General features: G+C 42.2%; 1 protein-coding gene across 3 annotated transcripts in view; it reads left to right on the top strand.

The window, feature by feature from the left end:
- LOC124871001 (heat shock 70 kDa protein 12A-like) overlaps positions 1 to 18484 on the top strand; it is a 47732-nt gene extending 29248 nt beyond the window's left edge. The window contains exons 1-4 of one of the 3 annotated variants that reach the window (XM_047369918.1): positions 10546 to 10760; positions 10835 to 11006; positions 17086 to 17199; positions 17400 to 18484. In XM_047369918.1, the coding sequence (XP_047225874.1) occupies positions 10581 to 10760; positions 10835 to 11006; positions 17086 to 17199; positions 17400 to 18001 (1068 nt within the window). In that variant the 5' untranslated portion in view covers positions 10546 to 10580 and the 3' untranslated portion in view covers positions 18002 to 18484. Of the gene's footprint in view, positions 1 to 10545; positions 10761 to 10834; positions 11007 to 17085; positions 17200 to 17399 lie in introns of those variants that run through there. The other 2 variants (XM_047369916.1, XM_047369917.1) reach the window with 2 other exon arrangements.
- Positions 18485 to 19800: the final 1316 nt, after the last annotated feature.

The following is a 19800-nucleotide window of genomic DNA, read 5'->3' as shown; positions in this document are numbered from 1 at the left end:
GAATCTTATCGCTGGCCGATTCTTGCTGCTTTCTTTCCACCCAGTTTGGTGACTCACTTCAATGTAGACACATGGATCTTGTCTAATGTCTGGAGCTATGGTTTTGCATCTTTTTTACTCATTGTTTTACCTCCTTCCTGCACCAACTTCTGTTCTAATGGTCCAGCTCATTCACCTTGTCTTCCAAGAACGTTATGACCTTCTGGTGATCATCACTGTAATCTTTAACAGCTGCAGCATCATTTTTAATATCCAGGACTTCTCTGAATAAGACTTCTGAAGCCTCCTTGAGATCCTCGATGGTGTCAGCGTTTCTTCTGATCATTGCAGCAGGTTTTCAGGACTTTCTTCAATCTTTCAGCTTCCAGACTCATGATGTCATCTTGTAGCTCAGAACGTCGGCTTTATTTTCTCCTTCTTCATCAGAGGTGAACATAGAGCTGAATCAGGGAGCAGAGAGATCTCCAGGGCAGAACTAGCATAGTGATCATCTCATTTGTGTGTTGTGTTGTTTTTTTTATCCTCCTGGTTATGTCTGTATATCAAGCTGTTGTGCTGTTAGATTCTGAATGAACTTGTTTGCATGAAGAAAAAACATGTTTTTAGGGATAGAAAATAATTTAAAGGTAGCAGCTACCCAAACATTTCTCTGATTTTCTCGGCTGCCATCTTTTTAGCTCCATCAGTAATTAGTTCCTCAAATGGCGGACAATAGAAAACATGTCATTGGATAACAAGAAAGAAAGAAAAAGGGGAACACAATGAAGAGGTGATCAGGAAATTTCCCAAGCTGACAGGATTTTTAAACCACTGTTTAAAAACTGTTTTAAAAACCAGAACATGTTTTATTTTTTTACAGGGAACCGCAGGTTCAAAGGTAAAATAACTTGGACACGATGAAAGATTACATGTTGTGGTTTTACCAACAACTTGATCAGAAATGATGTGCAGACTGTAGACTCTGCCTCTCTGGCTGTGGAGCCGTCAGGGGAACAGATTCATTCAGATTAATTTCACACAACTGGGTTCAGGTGAGAATCAGATGTTGGACGTCAGAGCGAGGGTCAATGTCCAGATATCAGAGAAGCAGCAGAGATCCGTCACAGACAAGGAGGAAATAATCCCAGGGTATGAACTAGGCCGATCACAAGGAGACAAACGAGAGCAGGAAGAACCTCTGGACTGCTGCTGGTACCAGACGGTCCATAATCTGGCAGGGAGGCAGAGACCAGAGAGAGATTATGTAGTGCTGCACTCAGGTGAACCAGAGAGACAGTAGCCAAGACACAGGTGGGCTGAATGAGGCTGACTGAAGCAGAGAGACATGCAGGAAGAGCCTGGAGGCATGAAAACAGAAATCAATCCTATGACAACAACTTGAGTCATTACTAGAGGTGTATTTTTATAACTTCAGAATTAAAAACAAAACTTTCCAGCAGTGTTGTTTTCGTTAACGATGATGAAATATTTCATTTACGCCCCTATTTTCCTGATGATAATGAGACGATGACGAGATAAACGTGGCTCTTGGATGACTAAAACATGATGAGACTTGTGAGTTTTCGTTGACAAGACCAGACGAAAATGTAAGTGGATGTTCTGTCAGACGTTCAAAATGCATGACTTTTCTGCCTACTGTCCATGTAAAACATCAGTCAAAAGCTAAGAAGTATCAGCAGTGCCACTCCACCTATTTTGGACACGCCCACCACCACCATCTTGAGATGATTAATTCATTGATGGACCATAAGGGTCACAGTACATTCTAAAGGAAACCATGAAAGGATCTGTGGACTTATTTTTATTATGATCCATCCGAAAGAAAATCCAAATGTACTGAAGAGGGAGATGGCGGTAGACGGCGGTAAATGTGGCCACAGCTAGATGGGAAAATATCAGTAATCTGAACTGGCACCTGAAGGCTCACCACTCTGATATTATTTCAAAGGTAAGAATAGAATAATCTTTATTTTGTCATAGCAATTGTTCCATCAAAATTGTCCTCTGCGTTTAACCCATCCCTTATAGAGAGCAGTGGGCTGCCATTGTGCGGTGCCCGGGGAGCATTCAGGGGCTAAACCCCAGATTCCACATCCTCCGTTCCTGCTCAGAACTGCTACGCCGATGGACGCGCGCTCCGTCGTTCCGTGAAATTACGGCGGGTGAAGAGTCTTGCCCAAGGACACAACGACTGAGACTGACAGATGGGGGGTTTTAATCGACAACCCACTGGTTACAGGAAGAACCACCTAAGCCACAGTCGCCCCTGAGTTACAATAAGTCCTGTTGACCAATCAGATAAATACAATCAGCTTGTGATACATTTTATAAGAAGCTTAAAGTTTTCCTCATAACTTCTGGTGTAAATAGGCTGCTAACATCAGGCCAAAGTTAGCTCGGTTGCGCTAACGCTGCTAAATTAGCTCATGTGTGTTACTGTTGTGTGTAGAATATGCAGGAAAACTTGACCAGGCAGCAAGTGTGATGTGTTGTTATATTGACTCATGTTTGAGTGACTGTCTGAAACATGGAGAGAAATGCTTCTGTAAGGTTAGCAACATGTTTATATTCAGTGACTGTACGGCCATCTCTTTGTGTGTTTATGTACTGGCAGCACGTAGTGATATGTTAAACAGGTCAAGTTATATTGCTTTGTTATCATATGTAGAGTCTGCTAGCTTGAGGCTAAAAACACAAGGGTACGTCAGTGATATCATGCAGCCCCAACCATGACTTGTTAATTTGTGGTGTATAAATTGTTTACTCTGAATTGAGACAAAAATCGTCCTGGAAGACACATCTGTTTTGTTAAAAAATGCTGATTGAGGTAATTTTCCTATCTTTATGCCTTAATTCAGAAATCCCACATGAAATACAAATAAAATATAGTTACATGCAGTGGAGATTTTGGTATGGAAATTCTGGTGGGGCCCAGGCTATTCATACCAGAAAATCTGATAATATAATCCAAACATGAACATATAACACTGAACCTTACCCTCAATACAAATACAACTTGCTGTGCACAAAGTGCGTAATCACACAATAATGAAGATGTGATTACATAATTTATTCTATCAACAGTACCAAAGTGTTTAAGAATCCACGTTTTTTACTAACTAACAACTGCAAGCAGATTGTTCAATCAGAACCATATGAAATGGTCGTATGAACACTGACAGCACACACAACAAACAATGCTGCTGTCCATTGTGTTGTTGGAAACTGAACGCATCACCTGCATCATTTGGAAGATTTGATTAATTGAATTAAACAATAAACCCAGCAGCAACAAAGTAATGTGTATTTTAAAGATACATTAGGACCCTGATAGAAAAAACATCATATATTCTGAAAAATCGCTTTAACCCCTGCAGCAGTCAACATTTGATAATTAAGCATAACAATATATTAGACTCACCAGTGAGGTTCACTTCTTGAAGAGGAAGGAAGCCCAGCAGTCCTTCATGTGTGCAAACTTCTCTATGACCTTGCTGTTAAAGTCCAACAGTCCATGGATAAGTTCATTTTCAATAGACAGCATTGCCAGGGCATTCAGTCTTTGCTGTCCCATTGTATTCCGTGTAAATGTTTTTATCCTTTTTAGAGTGGAGAAGTTTCTCTCAGATTCAGTGCTTGTCATTAGTGTTGTGATGATGATTTGGAGAAGTGTCACGGTTTCAGATAAGGCCTCTTGGAGGTTGTTTTCTTTAATGGACTTCAATAAAGAAAGCGCAGTGTTGTCTTTGCTGAGTTCACTGTGCTGGTATAGGGACATCAACTCGGTTTTCAGCTTTGCCTTATTTGTTATTGGCCATAGTTTAATGGCACATTCCAGTTCAGCTTCTGGAAATGACTGCACAAACTTGGAGAAAAGTGTGCAATCAATGGGTTTTGCTGCCATCAAATGGTCACTCCTAGAGAACCTCTCCTCCACTTGACTCATCACAGTGTCGCAGGCCTCTTTCATGACTGTAGCCGTGTTGGTTTTCCTCCTCTTACTTCCTTCTGGATTACTTTCTTGCACAATCACATCAGCTCGTTCCCTAAGACGTCCTACATTTCTGTTGAAGGTTTTCATAGCGTGGTTGATGCCAGGTGCATAAATGTCCCGTTTTTGCAGTACACTGTAAAATATGTCCACTTCTGGCATGAGCTCGGAAAAGAACTGCAAGAAGTGAAGAAACTTTGGTTCCTGCAGGTGCATAGACAGACCATAGGCCTCGCTGATGGTCACCCTGTCCCATCCCTCTGTTGTGCGAATGTGGTCCAAACACTTCTTAATCTCTTCATGGCATTCCCACACAGCATTAACAGTTCTGCTTTCTGGAGGTCTGGGGATGCGCCTATCTGATGTTTCGGCAAGAGCAGCTGTTCTCTTGGGTGAACAAGAGAAAAAGGTGGCGAAAGCTTACAGATCAGCAAAAAACACTTTTAATTCAGAAATCCTTGCTGAGCAGATTTGTTGAAGTGTTAAGTTTAACTGATGCGCGTAACAGTGCACAAAATGGGCGTTTGGGTATCGCTCCTTCACACTGCAGCCCCGTCATATGTTTGCACTATGAGCTTGTCAGTCAGGTTCAGAGGCTCAAGAGACGAAAATATGGCATTTGATAAACCAGCAGCCATTTTGTCTTTCGCCTCCATAAATTCCCAAAACCTTTCTGTCACTGTGCCGTTTACCATATAGCGCAGAACGATGACCATCTGTGATTTACAAGACACATCGGTTGTCTCATCTGCCTCCACGGCAACAAAGGGTGCATTTGTCACCTGCCGAAAAACCTCATCCTTGTAAACACTGTACATGCAATCCAAAAGTTCATTTTGAATGACTGCTGAGGTGCCCTTAAAATAGGGTTGAGCATCATAATGGCTCCTGAGTCTGGAGTCTCCCTCGCACATCGTCTCAAATATGCATCTAAAATGCCAGGATTTAAGGAACCAGCAGACTCGTCATGTCCAGGCAGGGCAATCTCACACTTTCCGCAAAGTTTTATACAGGTTATAATTCAGCTGAGAACATACCTGTTTTCTTCAGTCTGTCGGTTATGTTGTTCAATACCACGCTGGTATGCACTGTCAAGCTGCGATGCAACATTCGTTGTCCCTAGTAAAACTAACTTGATAGCATTATCCACATGTTTTAAATCTTTAAATCCGGTTGTCGTCCAGACAGTTTCCCCTCCAAAGAGAAGACACGGAAAGCAGAACAGGGATTTTTTCAAATGCTAGCCGTTAGCCACGTTTTCCTTTTGAACCACTCCTGGTTAAAGGATCTTGTTTTATCTTTACCTTCTTGAAAAATGGTAAAGTCATCTGGTCGATGTGGTCCCAAACGTTTAATTTCCAATTTCTCCTCAAATGGCAAGGTGCAAAATTGAACGGTCGTTAAGTAGTCCACACGATTCATCATTAGTAGCCTACTGTATTTATATTTCGTATCAGTCCCTCATTAGCTAAAGAACAGCTATCGCAAAGGGCATGCCCGCCCTTTTGTATAAACCAATGGGAACACTTCAGGGGCCCTGGCCGCCTGGCCCTACTTACAAAATTAAAGTGCACGTTGAGCACGCGCACGCGCAACAGTTTGTCCAGCTCATAACATTTTTTGTTTTCAAGACGTATCGCTTAAGTTTTCTGTCTTGACATTTTGATGTCTACCAGTAAGCTTGCCTTTAACAACTTTTTTATGATGTTTGTACTTGATCCAGATTTTAGACACAACTGACTGTGAACAGCCAACATCTTTTGCAACATTGCATGATGATTTACCTTCTTTAAGAAGATTATGGGATGTCGTCTACCGGATCTGGACTTGATTTATGCAGCACAAGTCCATAGAGCCAGACACATTGCAAGAGACCACACCCACCCGGGCACTGCACTGTTTGTCCCACTTCAGTCAATTGACATTGTTTGGTCATTTGGAAACCCCCCATTGACATCTCTAGTGTTGGTGCCATGATTCATGTCAGTCCACTTGGTGCAACAGCTCTCCAAGGTGTGTCACTCTTTTTTCACTGCAGACTAATGAGCATATCTAATCTGATGCAGCTGTTAGTTTTTGGGAATGAAAATTTCCAGGTTTATTCCATAAATTTGTCCTCAGAATTGAGTGATTCCATAATTTGTTCCCTCTGCTTGAGCTAAAACAGGGACTGTTACTGACCACCACAATGTTTTTTCTTGATTTCTTTTAGGTTTTCTTAAATCCAGAAAGTTGCCACTTAGAATGACGGTAGTTGCCTGTGATCTGCTTTTTTAGACAAAATTAAACAACTGAATGAACTTCCTCCGAGACTGGTTTTATAATTTTTGCCAGGGGTTGTAAAACGGCTCTTTGAAGAAACCTGTATAATATGAGCTACAACAACAGTTAATTTCCCTTTGGGATGAATAAAGTATTTTTAAATTGAATTGAACGGCAAAATCAACCTGGGTCTGTAGATCTTAGTATAACTATTCTGCTCTCCTTGTGCTTGTGGCAGGCAGGGCAATTTGCTTCACTGTCACCTTAGGTTGTCCTTTTCCATCTCTAAGTGTTTCTGCCACAGCTTCCATGCCCTCATTGATCATTTCCTAGTCGGGCCTTTTTGTGTTTTCCTAAAATCCACTGTACCCAGTGAACTCTCGTATGCTCGCTGCTGCGTTGTAAGAGACTGTTAGCAGCCATGTAGCTCACTCATACTGTCCACTCAATTAATTTTTTCTCCTTCCTACCATCAGACCCAGGCTTGGTTGAAGTTCTTATATTTGGTGTCATAAATGTCTCTTTATAAGTCCAATTGATTCAGAATATATAAGGCAGACTGGCCTTACACCTGACAGGAGTTAAAAGGAAAATGTGTGCTTCTGTCCATTCATCTTTAAATGTGATTTTTATCACATTCTTCTGTGAGCAAGCATAAGCTCCCCAACTAGTAACTTAGCAGCTATTAACAGAAATGTTAACAGCGCCACAGACCAGTACATTGACAGCTGGATGCGGAGCTTCAGGCGCTATAGCTCCAGCCATCAGTGGAAACAACTGGTACCGTACCGAATAGAGAGAGACCGAGTGGAGCGGAGCAGCACCACCTAAACAGAGCCAGTGGAAAAGGGTCATTAGTAACCAGTGTTCAAGGACCCCATAGCTGCTTCTTCTTTGTTGTTTTCTGGTGGTTGGCATACAGCAGTGTGGTGCATTACTGCCACCAGCTGGCTTGGAGTGTGGACCAGAATGTCGCTGACCCATATAGCTGCCCGTTGCGCCGGTTCAAAAGTCAGACGCAGTAGCAGGCAGGAATAAAATGTCTATGTCTTCGTAGTAAATGAGAAAATGCTTTGCAGTCCAGATAAAACGCTGTCTGGGTTTTGGGGACTGCTGCAGTAAACTATCCCGACTAACAGTGCTATCTACCACCAAGTCCACAACGCTCCCTGGCTTCTTTTTGGCCCAGTAATTATTTTATTGAGTCATTAATTTTTTTCTGTATATATTCTTAATTATAGCAGCATTGGTCCTCCATACCTCAACAGTACAGATACAGGGCTTGACATTAACATGCGCCAACCCGCCAAATGCGGGTGAATTTTATCAGTGGCGGGTAACAGCCACTCCGACTAGCCACTTTGGCGGGTTGAATTATGTATACAGTTTTTAATTGTAGTTTTCTCAAATGGGATCCGAAATAACAAGCAAGTTGAAATGCGACACTACGACACTACAACTCCCATGAGCACTGCCTGCGTACAGTGTTTGCTCTCTGGTCCGTTCATGACCGACGTTGCTTTAGACAGACGGTCCCTGTGGAGAACACAGTAGTGAAGCGGTGGGGGCGGTAATGTTTCTACTTTGTTCACCGCCAGTGTTGCCAAGTCCGCTTATTATAAGTGACTTTGGGCTTGTTTTTCTCTAAAGTCACTTGCAAATCTCGTGGGTTGCGGTTTTGTGGGCTTGTTTTTGAACGGGAAGTTTGGGCTTGGCATTCCTTCCGAGTGAAACCCCTTAATTATCTGCCAGCTCCCACAATAAAGCAAAACACAGGTGGTAGATAGTTTGTCCTTTCCACGTCATTGTTTCCTGGTTATAGCTCCCAACACAGCTGACGGAACACCCCAAACACACTCACGCTAGAGCCCAGAGTGACGGAACCGAGTGATGAGACAGCGTCAGAATGAGATGCAGTAAATGGGGAAAATATGGGAAACATTTTAATACAGAGTGGGAGAAAGAGAGCGCACTGCAAGACTGGATCTGACCTGAGATTAATATGTGCTCACCATGCCTTTTCTTTTAAACAGACATTAAAGAAAGTTTTTTCTTGACTGTTTATTGTCATTTTGTTAGGAATGCAAAATGCACTTTTTGTTTGATCAATTGTTATTCAAAATTTTAAGTTATTCAAACTGTTTATGGTAAAAGTGTTAATAATAATTTTGCTGTTGCTTTTGTATAATGCCATAATAAATGTATACATTTATGCTGTTTACAAGCGCCTATGTTTTACACAGTGATGTAAAGCCAGTTGTGCTTCTTTTAGGCTAGTTTTGATAGAGCTGGTTGCTTGTTTCTCTCACAAGACCTGGCAACATTGATCACTGCACATTTTCATATAAAACAGAACCTTGCCTGAGCTAAATACTTGATAATGACCTGAAGTGGTAAACATTTTATGTAGTTTGATATGATTGTGTAAAAGGGTCATTTACATTTACAAATGTTGTAAATCTAGTTAAAGTAAACTTTAGCACGCTATAGTCAGCTTCAATCATATTAAACAAATTCTCAACAACAAAATTGTGGCTGGTGAAAATGCAGAGTGGCTAGTAACTTTGGAAAACCACTAGCCTCAGTGGCTGGTGAACAAAAAAGTTAATGTCAAGCCCTGCTGATATACATAAATACAGATACAGTAAAATTCAGCTTTTGTATGACTGGCTTTAAAGACCTGTTTGTCAATAAGGTGCACTTTAAAATTACTTTAAAAGAAAGGTGATTATCATTTATTTGTTTTAATTTGAATGTTTAATTTCATGGCAATCCATCAACTAAAAATATAACTTAGTGTAATTAATACAAAGTAAAAATGATTTGACAAGATAATCCTTAATTTCCTCCTAGTTCTTTACAAAATTAGTAAATTCAATCAGTTTCTGGTTCTGTTCATTTTATTTTCAGCTGTTGGTTATTGTTTCTTTTTTGTTGTTATTTTTTGCTTCATCAGTTTCAATTCAGTTCAATGGATCCATCAGAAAAACCTCCATCTAATCTATTTATTGTGAGGCAGCGACGGTCTGAGACAAAATGAGGATTTTAAACAGGTTTTATCCATATGAGCTTCTGGACCAGGACTGATCCTGTTGAGCTGCTGCAGTTTTTACAGCTTCTAGTTGTTGATGTTTCATCTCTGCTTACTGACCACATCTTCATGAACATGAGAACTCATGGAGGATTTCTATCTTCATTCGTTTGTCTCATTTCACATTCAGTGTAGTTTGGAGAACAACTCCAAGAGCAAAGCTCAGGCATCAGTAATAACTTTGTGGAGGAAAATAATGTCCTCATTATCTCATTGAAGCATCATGGTGATGGGGACCTGTGCAGCTGGTAAGGTGTGGCTGCTGATAAACTCTCCAGATCAAGTCAAAAATGACCAAACCTCCACGTTTCCTTCACGTCTCTGGCATCTAACTGACAATGTCCTCTGGTTGGTGTTGGGATATAATGTGCAGCAAATGTTTTCAAGAAACAAACATGAAGAAATAAGATTTATTGCAACATCATGTTCTGGTCGGAGCTCTGAGGTCAACATCTCAGCTGCTGCTGGAAGTCCCAGCCTCTAAATGAGAAACAAGAGGTGGTCATAATGTTTTGGTCACTGCTTCTATATTTTATGATTTATTTCCTGTCTTGGCATTTCAGGCATGAAGAAGCTGGTTGTCTACATCTGCTCTACAGAAAGGAGACCTGGAGATGGATCTTAGTTGTTGAATTGATTTTATTAAATCAGGACTGCATCTGGCATCAAAACAGACAGGTCACATCACTGAACTAGGAACCGGTGTTTATATGACCTTTAACCTTTAGGATTATTCTTGGTTGCTGCATCTAAATGATGGAACGTTCTGCCTCTCCATATCAGAGGTGCTCAGACCCTGGAAAATGTTCAATCTTTGCTGAAGATCCACTTCTTTGCTGTGTTTCTTTCACCCTGTGGACGACAGTTTGGAAAAGCAGGAACTTCCTTTGCAAATGAGCTTCATAGATAAATTTGACCTCTGAACTAAAACTGAACCATAAAGACATCTACAACTAAATACTTTAGTATTTTAAATCAAAGAAAATACAAAGAGAATCCAGCTCTGATTAGTTTTTCAAACCAGTAAAATCTGTTACTTCATCTTTAAATCCGTCACTCAGACAGAGAAGCTCAGAGGAAAAAATACCAGTTTCTGTTTGGACTGGTTTTAAGACGACAGTAGTTTACCACCAGTAAACCTGACAAACTGACCTGAGTTTGGATACAAACTAACAAACTGAAACCTGTTTCCAGTACTACTGGGGGAAGAGAATCGATGCAGCCAACAACAAGTCAATGGAGGCCCTGAAGGTTTTAACAGAGGTTCTGAGATTCCTGAAGGACGATGCTCTGAAAACCATCAACGTTCATCCAGCAGGTGGAAAGTTCACAGCCTCTGACTTCACCTGGGTGTTGACTGTTCCTGCCCACTGGAATGATTTTGCTAAAGGGTTCATGATAGAAGCTGCTATTCAGGTAACATCATGTTTTTAAAGAGGACAGCAGCTCTGAGATGTTCAGAAGATTCAGACTTTTCATTTCTCTTCCAGGCTGGTCTTGTAACAGAAGACACTAAAGGCAAACTGATGTTGGTTCTGGAACCAGAAGCAGCTTTGACCTGGTGTTTGAAGCTTCCATCTGATGGTTTCTTCACACAGAACCACAGCAGAGACTCACAGGATCAATCTCCAGGACCAACAGATGCTGGTACCAGCTGTAATGGTACTGTGTGGATCTATAAAGTCTGTCATACAATTTGGTCAGCAGTGGTTCTGACCTTAAAATTCTACCATGGAGCCCATTTTGGTCCAGTTTCTCTTTCTAATTGTTGGATCATGAACTCTGACCTTAACTAAGGATTTAAACCTCCTCCTCAAGGCCAGACTTTATTTTAAGATAAGATTGACTTTATTGATCTCACATTGGAGAAACTAAAGTGGTTTTAGTGGCGTTTCCATTGTTTGTTAAACCAAACATTCAACATCAAAGATCAACAAGCCTCGACTTCACTGTGGGTCCATTTCTTACGCAGGCAAAAGAAGTCGATGTCCGACACTTTGAAAGGTTGCCGTTTACGGTTTATTTATTCAGTTTGGCAACCAATAAACAAAGATCCATTTTTGTTTGTCTCCTGCTCTGGTAAAAAACCACAGGCCCACCCCAGTGCATTCTGGTCCTATACCAGTTCCTTTACTTATAGGAAATGGCCCCAGAGTTCTTCCTAGCTGACGAACAAAAATAGCTAACAAAACAAAACAAGTATTTAAATAATCATTAACCTACAAATAACTCCCATAAATAACCCAAAAAATAAACCCAAAATAACCACCGCTAACTTTAACGATATTCAAAATTATAAAGACCAAATAGCTCCAACTGTGGTCTTGATCAGTAGATCTCCAGGTTTGCTCCAGGTTTTAGACTTTGGTGGTTTTTACTCTCCTTCACTCCATTATCTGACCATTTCAGAGGAATTTATCTTTGTTTCTTAAGCTTAACTCTGACCAGCAGAAAAAGCCCCTAAACTTGAAATGTTCATCAGTGATAATCAATAACCTGCTTCTGATAAAATACAAAACATAACAGTTTGATACAGAACCTATTTTAGGTCCAAAGAGCCATTAGCTGAAAACTTGGCATCCAGAAGATGATCAGTTGAAGGATGATGGATCACTGAGGTCTTAGAGACATGATTTCCAGATACTGGAAAGATCCTGAAGATCCTGAAGATCAGGCTTCATGTGGACACGTCCACTTTGCTGGACTCAGGTCTCAGGGCTTCATCACCAGACGTAACATCTCCACCTCTAACACTGAATCATGACACCTTCAGCATCAGTTCTACTCTAGTATCTGTCAAAGACGCGTCTCTCAGACAGAAAAGACTCTCACTGTCCATTTTTATTGCTGTTGGTGACCTTCTAAGATGGTCTGAGGGAGCTGCTTTGACACAGGGTCATCACTAATCTGGAAACTTCTCCAGAGATTTCCAGCATCACAAACAATGGAGGCAGAGACGGTGATAAATGAACCGGCCTAAAAACCTCCTGCTAAGCCTGAAGCTACAACCCCTACAAGAATGATGGAATCAGCAGTTTCTGAGGATGTTCATTCTGTTGTTTCATTTTGTCGAAAAAAAGCATTTCTCAGAAATGGTTTTTGCTCTTTTTCTCCATTTGCGCTCGGCCGACATGCTCCTACTTTTTGCAAATGGCTTCATTCAATCCAAGCGCTTCACTTCACTTGGATTGAATGATGCCATTTGCAAAAAGATTTTTACATTTTTAACCTTCTTCCAAGATGGCGATGTGTGAACGGTCGCCAGTTACAGCACCTCTGTCTTCTTTCTTCTTATGTTTCCTATTTTTATGTGTTTTTAGTTTTAGATCCTTGTTTTTCTTTAGTGGATTCGTAAGACCGTACAAAAAGGCGTACGGAAGGCCTTCCCTCGCCCTGGTAATATTCAGATTTATCATGTTTTTGGGACTATTTGAAAATGCGCTGGGGAACCCTCACAACTTCAAGCGGGCTCCCATTACCTATACACAGGACCAGCTCCTAGGACTACGTGGCCATCCCTCCTGCACGCAGAAAAACCGGAGATCCCAGCCGACATCAGAAGGAAAAGGAGACGAGGTAAAGCCACCTCCAACAAAACTGCTGAGCTGGCAGCACTGATGCGATACGGAGACAATAAAGAGAGTAGCATCTTATGCTTTAGAGTCATGGCTGAATGAAAACATGGGAATGAAAAGTGGTGTAAAGAAACACATGTGAAGGAGCAAGTATGAACTCTGGACTGAGAATTGCTTATAGTTGGGATGAGGACGTACCTCTAGAGAGAGTTTGGACATGTAGTTATGACTTTAACCACACCTCCCCTCAAATGTTCTCCCACATTCACACAGTAGGTGAAATGTCACACTAGGAACAAGAAGACCTTGGATCTAATGTATGAGAATGTAAAAGACGCTTACACCTCTGCCCCACTCCCCCGTTTGGGAGATTGGACCATAATCTAACCCCTCTGACCCCACAATACAAACCCATAGTTAAAAGGGAGAAAGCTGTTAAAAGCTCTGTGAAGGTGTGGACTGAGGAGGCTGATGAGAGACTACAGGACTGCTTCCAAGCCACTGACTGAAATATGCTGTGCGACTCTTATGGGGATGATATTGATGGCCTGACTGATTGTATTACAGATTATATTCATTTCTATGTGGACAGTACCGTGCCGACCCGGAAAATAAGGCGTTTTTCCAACAACCACCCTTGGTTGACCTCTGAGCTTAAAACCCACCTGAACCAGAAGAAGTGGGCTTTTAAATCAGGAGACAGAGATGAAGAAAGGAGAATACAACATGAACTCCAATGGAAGATTAGGAAATGCAACAAAGAATATAGAAAGAAAATAGAGGAACAATTGACACAAAATAAGGCTTGTGATGCATGGAGAGGACTTAAAAACATCACTGGCTTTGGACCGAATGTGAGTAGAACAGCAGACGGTGACCAGAACTGGGCCAATAAATTAAACTGCTACTTTAATAGCTTCAGTTCTCCCCCCAACGGGTCCAACAACATGGGATACGCAGCCCTCTGAGCTCTACCTCCTCTTCCTCACACCAAACCAAGGCCCCTTTCCCACTGGCTCGATTTGGACCTACTCAACTTCATTCAGCTCGCTTTGCATTACTGTTTTTTCTGTACTGGTACCTAGTTTTTTGGTCCCTGCTCCTGAGCAGGTCCGACCGGGGCAGAGTTGGGTCTACATGTGACGTGAACAGACTGCTGCTCACTGATTGGCTGTGGGACCAGGAGAAATGAGAAGGTTTTAGTGCAGGAAAAGTTAATTAAATGCAAGAGTGACTACAATAATATTAAGGGACCACAATGGCCGCAGTGGATCAAATTGAAATATAATTTAACTATTTACAAATCATAAACCAGCCTGAAGGCTGAAAGAAAAGAAAAATAACACATCATCTTTCTGAATTACACGCAGGCAGAGCGCTGTATTTAATAACATCCTAAACCAGCTGATCACACATAAAATCTGCTGTTCAGACGCACAAACAATTCCTCCAAAACACACAAAACCATCATGAAACAGCGTGTTTGGTTCAGAAATGTATTGAGCACCACACTGACAGCTGAAGGTGGAGCTTCAGCTGCCATTACTTCAGCCTTCAGTGGGTCAATGGAAACACAACTGGTACCATACCCAGTAGAGCGGAGCAGCCTGAAACGAGCCAGTGGAAAAGGGGCACAAGTGAGGATGGAGCTGAAAAGACAACAGCAGAGGAAGGCGGCTGGACCGGACAGAACCAGCCCTAGATTGCTGAGGTCATGTTCTGACCTGCTCTGTAATATCCTCAGCTATATTTACAACCCGAGTCTCAGACTGGAAAAAGTCCTTGTTTTATGGAAAACATCCTGCTTAGTTCTGGTTCCCAGATCAACACATGTGAAGAGGCTTATCCTCACTCACCTCAAAAGTGTGGTGATCCCACCCTTGACCCGCTGCAGTTTGCCTACAGATCCATCGTAGGAGTGGAGGACGCAGTCAGCTACCTGCTGCAGAGAGCGGTTATCGGTTATCAGGGATTTTGTGGACTGATGTGAGCACAACCATCTGTGCTTAAACACCAGCAAGACGAAGGAGATGATAATAGATCTCAGTAGGAAAACACCATCTTATTCACCAGTTACAGTACAAGAGAAAAACATTGAGACAGTTGACAGTTTCAAATACCTAAACAACAAACTGAACTGGTCTCACAACATTAATTCCCAGTACAAAAAGGGACGGAATCACCTCCATCTTCTGGGAAGACTGAGGTCTTTTGGAGTAACCAGTAACACTGGTGCGGTCAGAACTACCTTGAACTCCACCCACTCAAGACTGTGGAAATGGTGGTGGACTTTCGGAGAACACCACATCCATACACCCCCCTCACCATCTTAAACAACACTGTATCGGCTGTGGACCACTTCAGTTTCTTAGGAACCACCATCTCTGAGGACCTGAGATGGTCTTCACACATAGACACTGTTCAGAAGAAGGCCCAGCAGAGACTGTACTTCCTGAGGCAACTCAAGAAGTTCAACCTTCCACAGGAGCTGCTGGTCATCTTCTACACTGCTATCATTCAGTCTGTCCTGTCTTCATCCATCTCAGTGTGGTTTGGCTCATCCACAAAACAGGACAGGTCCAGACTGCAATGAATAATCAGGACTGCAGAGAGAATAATCAGGGCTGACCTTCCCTCCATCCTGGACTTATACAGGTCTAGGGTCAAGAAAAGAGCTGCTAAAATCTCTGCAGAACCCACACACCCTGCACATAAACTGTTTAGAGTTTTACCTTCAGGTGGCGCTACAGAGCACTGTTCACTAAAACCAGCTGCCACAGAGACAGTTTCTTCCCCCAGGCTGTTTCTCTGATGAACATTCAATAGAGTACAAAACAACAGCATACAAATGTTGCAAATGCACCTTTTCTATTAGATATGTGTATATTGTACATTGTAAATTGTAAATTTGTATATTCTGTAATACAAAAACAGAACAAAAGAGCAAAGTGTACCGGAGTCAAATTCCTTGTTTGTATGCACGAACTTGGCAATAAAGCTGATTCTGATTCTGATTATTGGTGCCGACTCATCAGTTCTGGAGGACTTTCACCAACAAAGACTTTGCTCCCAGGCTTCAGCCAACATTAAGGACACTTTGCATCCTGCCAGGAACCTGTCTGAATTTCTCCTTTCTAGAAGGCGCTATCGAGCAATCAAACGTGGGACATCGCACCACAATAAAAGCTTTTTTCACAACTTTTTCCATAACTTTAAACACGAAGACTTCATGATGACTGGAACTAGTACTTTTTGGCTCTCTGTTTTATTTGGGTTCTAGTTCTCATTTAAAAGTTTTTTTTTATTATTCATGGGACCCTCTTGTTGTTTCTGACTGGGTGGATATTGTTCTTGTCTCTCTGCTTGTGTGAATGTCAAACCGTGGACCTGAGCTACTTGCACCTCTTTTCCATGAGGTTTTATTTACTGCAAAATGCAAATAAACTGAATCTGAAGGTAGTCAGTAACCGTCACTGTTTTAGGTCAAACAGGTCAAAAAATAATGAAATCACTAAATTTTGAAGAAACAAAAAATGGAATAATGAAAAAGAAACAAACAAAACACCACTAGTACTTTGTTTCACCACCTCTGGCTTATAACAGCTGGCAGTTTCTGAGGCATTGACTCAATGACTGACAATCAGTCTTCATCAGTCTGGCTCCAACTTTCTCTGATTGCTTTTGTCAGGTCAGTTTTGCAGGTTGGAGCCTCGACTTTGACCAGATTAGATGCAGTAGTTAGTTTTTAAAGATATTTTTCAATTTTTTGACAGTAGGCAGACATTCGTCAGAGGTCGCCGGATCTCAAACCCGGGATGTCCGAATCGAGGACTATAGCCTCGATATATATGGAGGTGCGATTAACCCCTAAACCACCAGCGCCACGCCTGGTGTTAGATTTTAGGAATGAAACCATAATTTTTTCTCTGTGTTCGAGCTAAAATAGTGACTTTTACTGACGACCAGTTTTCTTCCTGATTTCTTTTAGTGTTTCTTAAAGCCAGAATGTTGCCACTTTGTGTCACGTCTGTGATCTACTTTTTTAGACTAAATTAAACAACTGAATGAACTTCCTGCAGGACTGGTGATTCCATCATTTCTACCAGGGGTTGTACCATTGAATGTTTTTCAGAGAATCACTCAGTGAGGTTTCTGTGTTTGTTCAGATCCACCAGGAAGTCAGGTGGCAGTACACTTTGAGAAGGAACCAGAAGAAACCAAAGTCCTGCTGGAGACCCAAAACAGAGACGGAAAACGGTACCTTGTTGTGGACTGTGGAGGTAACTGTTACACACGGTTATTCAAATGTTTATCAAGATACGAGTTTTAAAATCTTTGTGTTCAAACACCAAGAGAACCAATAAATGTGGATTGATGTCATCTTTTTGATTCGTGTTGCTGAATGTGTTTGAATGTGCAATAAGTTGTTTTCTGACATTTATCCTTTATTCTGTTTTATTCTCTTCCTGTTTGTCAAAAGATAGATATATAGACATCACTGTTCTTGACGTCCTGGAAGGAGGAACCTTGAAGAAGCTGCACCAGGAGTTTTATTTTGGTCTGGGAGGACAAACTGTGGACAGAAAGTTCAAACAGTTCCTGGAAGAAATTTTCTCTGATGGAGTCTGGAAAGAATATGAAGAAAACTTCTCCAGTGAGGTTCAGAAAATGATGTATGATTTTATCCGTCTCAAACAGGTGGATGAAGATGTTCAGATCAGCTGCTCATATAACCTGAGAATGTTGGCTCAGAAAAAGAAAGAGATTGAAACGTTCTTTGACTCGGTGGAAGGAGCTTCCTGGGATGAAGGAGTCATCAGAATCTCCAGAGAGAAACTGAGATCTTTCTTTGATGAGAGTCTGCAGCGCATCACCAAGAGTCTCAGAGAAGAATTACATAAAGATCTCAACATTGGGTCTATTGTGTTAGTGGGGGGCTTTGCTGAGAGCCAGATACTACGTCAGCACATCACTGATCAGTTTGGACCTCAGTATAAAGTTCTGTGTCCTCTTAGACCCCAGGAAGCCGTCCTGAAAGGAGCTGTAGAGCTGGGAAGAAACCCAAAGTTGGTGTCGTCTTAGGAAAAAGGTCCAGCTTGCTTGAATTGGTTTTCATGAGATTTATTTTTCTATTTTTGTAACTATGATCTGGTTCTGATTGCAGTATTTGGGAAAGGAGGTGAGAGTAAAGGTTTTATTTGCTTTTTGGTACCAGTAGAGTAACTACTACTAATAATACTAATAATAGTGATGATGATAGTGATTTCTAAGATACGTCATTTGTCATTAAATTTAACAAACTGATAGAAACAAGAAACTTTAAATTCTTAATGAATTAACAATAAGGTTCTGACAATGATCCAAACTGTAGATCTTCTCTGTAAATGAGGTTAAAATGTGTCAACATGTAGTTTTAGTTCCTGATTTCTGGTTCTGCAGATGAAATATTTTGATTCACTCTGTGGTAAATCAGTCTACTCTTGTATAAATAACTGATTATGGGTATAAATAACTTTATTGACAGACTTGCTGGTCTAATTATTAAAAACAAATTAAAGCATCAAACGTCTGATCCAGTATTTCTAATACAGTGATGTGTTACATATGATGTGTATGAGGCTTTAATTTAGAAATCCCACATGAAATACAAATAAAATATAGTTATATAATTTATAGACACTGAACTCCTAATCAGGACAGAAATCATCCTTGAATGACAGTTTACTTTAAAAAGATAATTAATATGGTGAATAATTTAGGCCATAAATACCAGCAGAGCTTGATATTAACCTTTTTGTTCACCAGCTGCAATGTTGTTGAGAATTTATGATTAATATGATTAAAGCTCCCTCATGAGGACACACATATCGAGGCACGTGACGTCGCTCGGTACGGCGGAGCCGGGGTCCCACCCTGGACCCAGGCCTGGGGTCGGGACTCGCCTGAGAGCACCTGGTGGCCAGGTCGCTCCTCGCGGGACCCGGCCGGGCCAAGCCCGAATGAGAGACACGAGGCCATCCCCCAGTGGGCCCACCACCTGCAGGGGGAACCGTGAGGGACCGGTGCAAAGAGGATTGGGTGGCGGACGAAGGTGGAGACCTCAGCGGCCCGATCCCCGGATGCTTAGGCTGGCTCCAGGGATGTGGAATGTCACCTCGCTGGGGGGGAAGGAGCCTGAGCTTGTGCGGGAGGTCGAGAGATATCGACTAGAAATAGTCGGGCTCGCCTCCACGCACAGCGTGGGCTCTGGAACCCATCTCCTTGACAGGGGTTGGACTCTCTTCTACTCTGGAGTGGCCCACGGGGAGTGGCGGTGGGCTGGTGTGGGTTTGCTTGTTGCCCCCCAGCTCAGCCGTCTCGTGTTGGGGTTTACCCCAGTGGGTGAGAGGGTCGTATCCCTGCGCCTTCGGGTTGGGGATAGGACTCTGACTGTCGTCTCGGCCTACGGGCCGAGCGGTAGTGCGGAGTACCCGGCCTTCTTGGTGTCCCTGTTGGGGGTGCTTGATAGTGCCCCTCCCGGGGACTCCATTATTCTACTGGGGGACTTCAACGCCCACGTGGGAAACGACAGTGACACCTGGAGAGGCGTGATCGGGAGGAATGGCCTCCCCGATCTGAATCCGAGCGGTGTTTTGTTATTGGACTTCTGTGCTAGTCACGGATTGTCCATAATGAACACCATGTTCAAACATAAGGGTGTCCATCAGTGCACTTGGCACCAGGACACCCTAGGCAGGAGGTCGATGATCGACTTTGTTGTCGCATCATCAGACCTTCGACCGCATGTTATGGACACTCGGGCGAAGAGAGGGGCTGAGCTGTCCACTGATCACCACCTGGTGGTGAGTTGGATCCGCTAGAGGAGGAGAAAGCCGGACAGA

This window comes from Girardinichthys multiradiatus, chromosome 7 (genome assembly GCF_021462225.1).
Source record: "Girardinichthys multiradiatus isolate DD_20200921_A chromosome 7, DD_fGirMul_XY1, whole genome shotgun sequence".
Lineage (NCBI taxonomy): Eukaryota > Metazoa > Chordata > Actinopteri > Cyprinodontiformes > Goodeidae > Girardinichthys > Girardinichthys multiradiatus.
The sequence above is the reverse complement of the archived record's forward strand: the minus strand, read 5'-3'. Positions and strand labels throughout refer to the sequence as shown.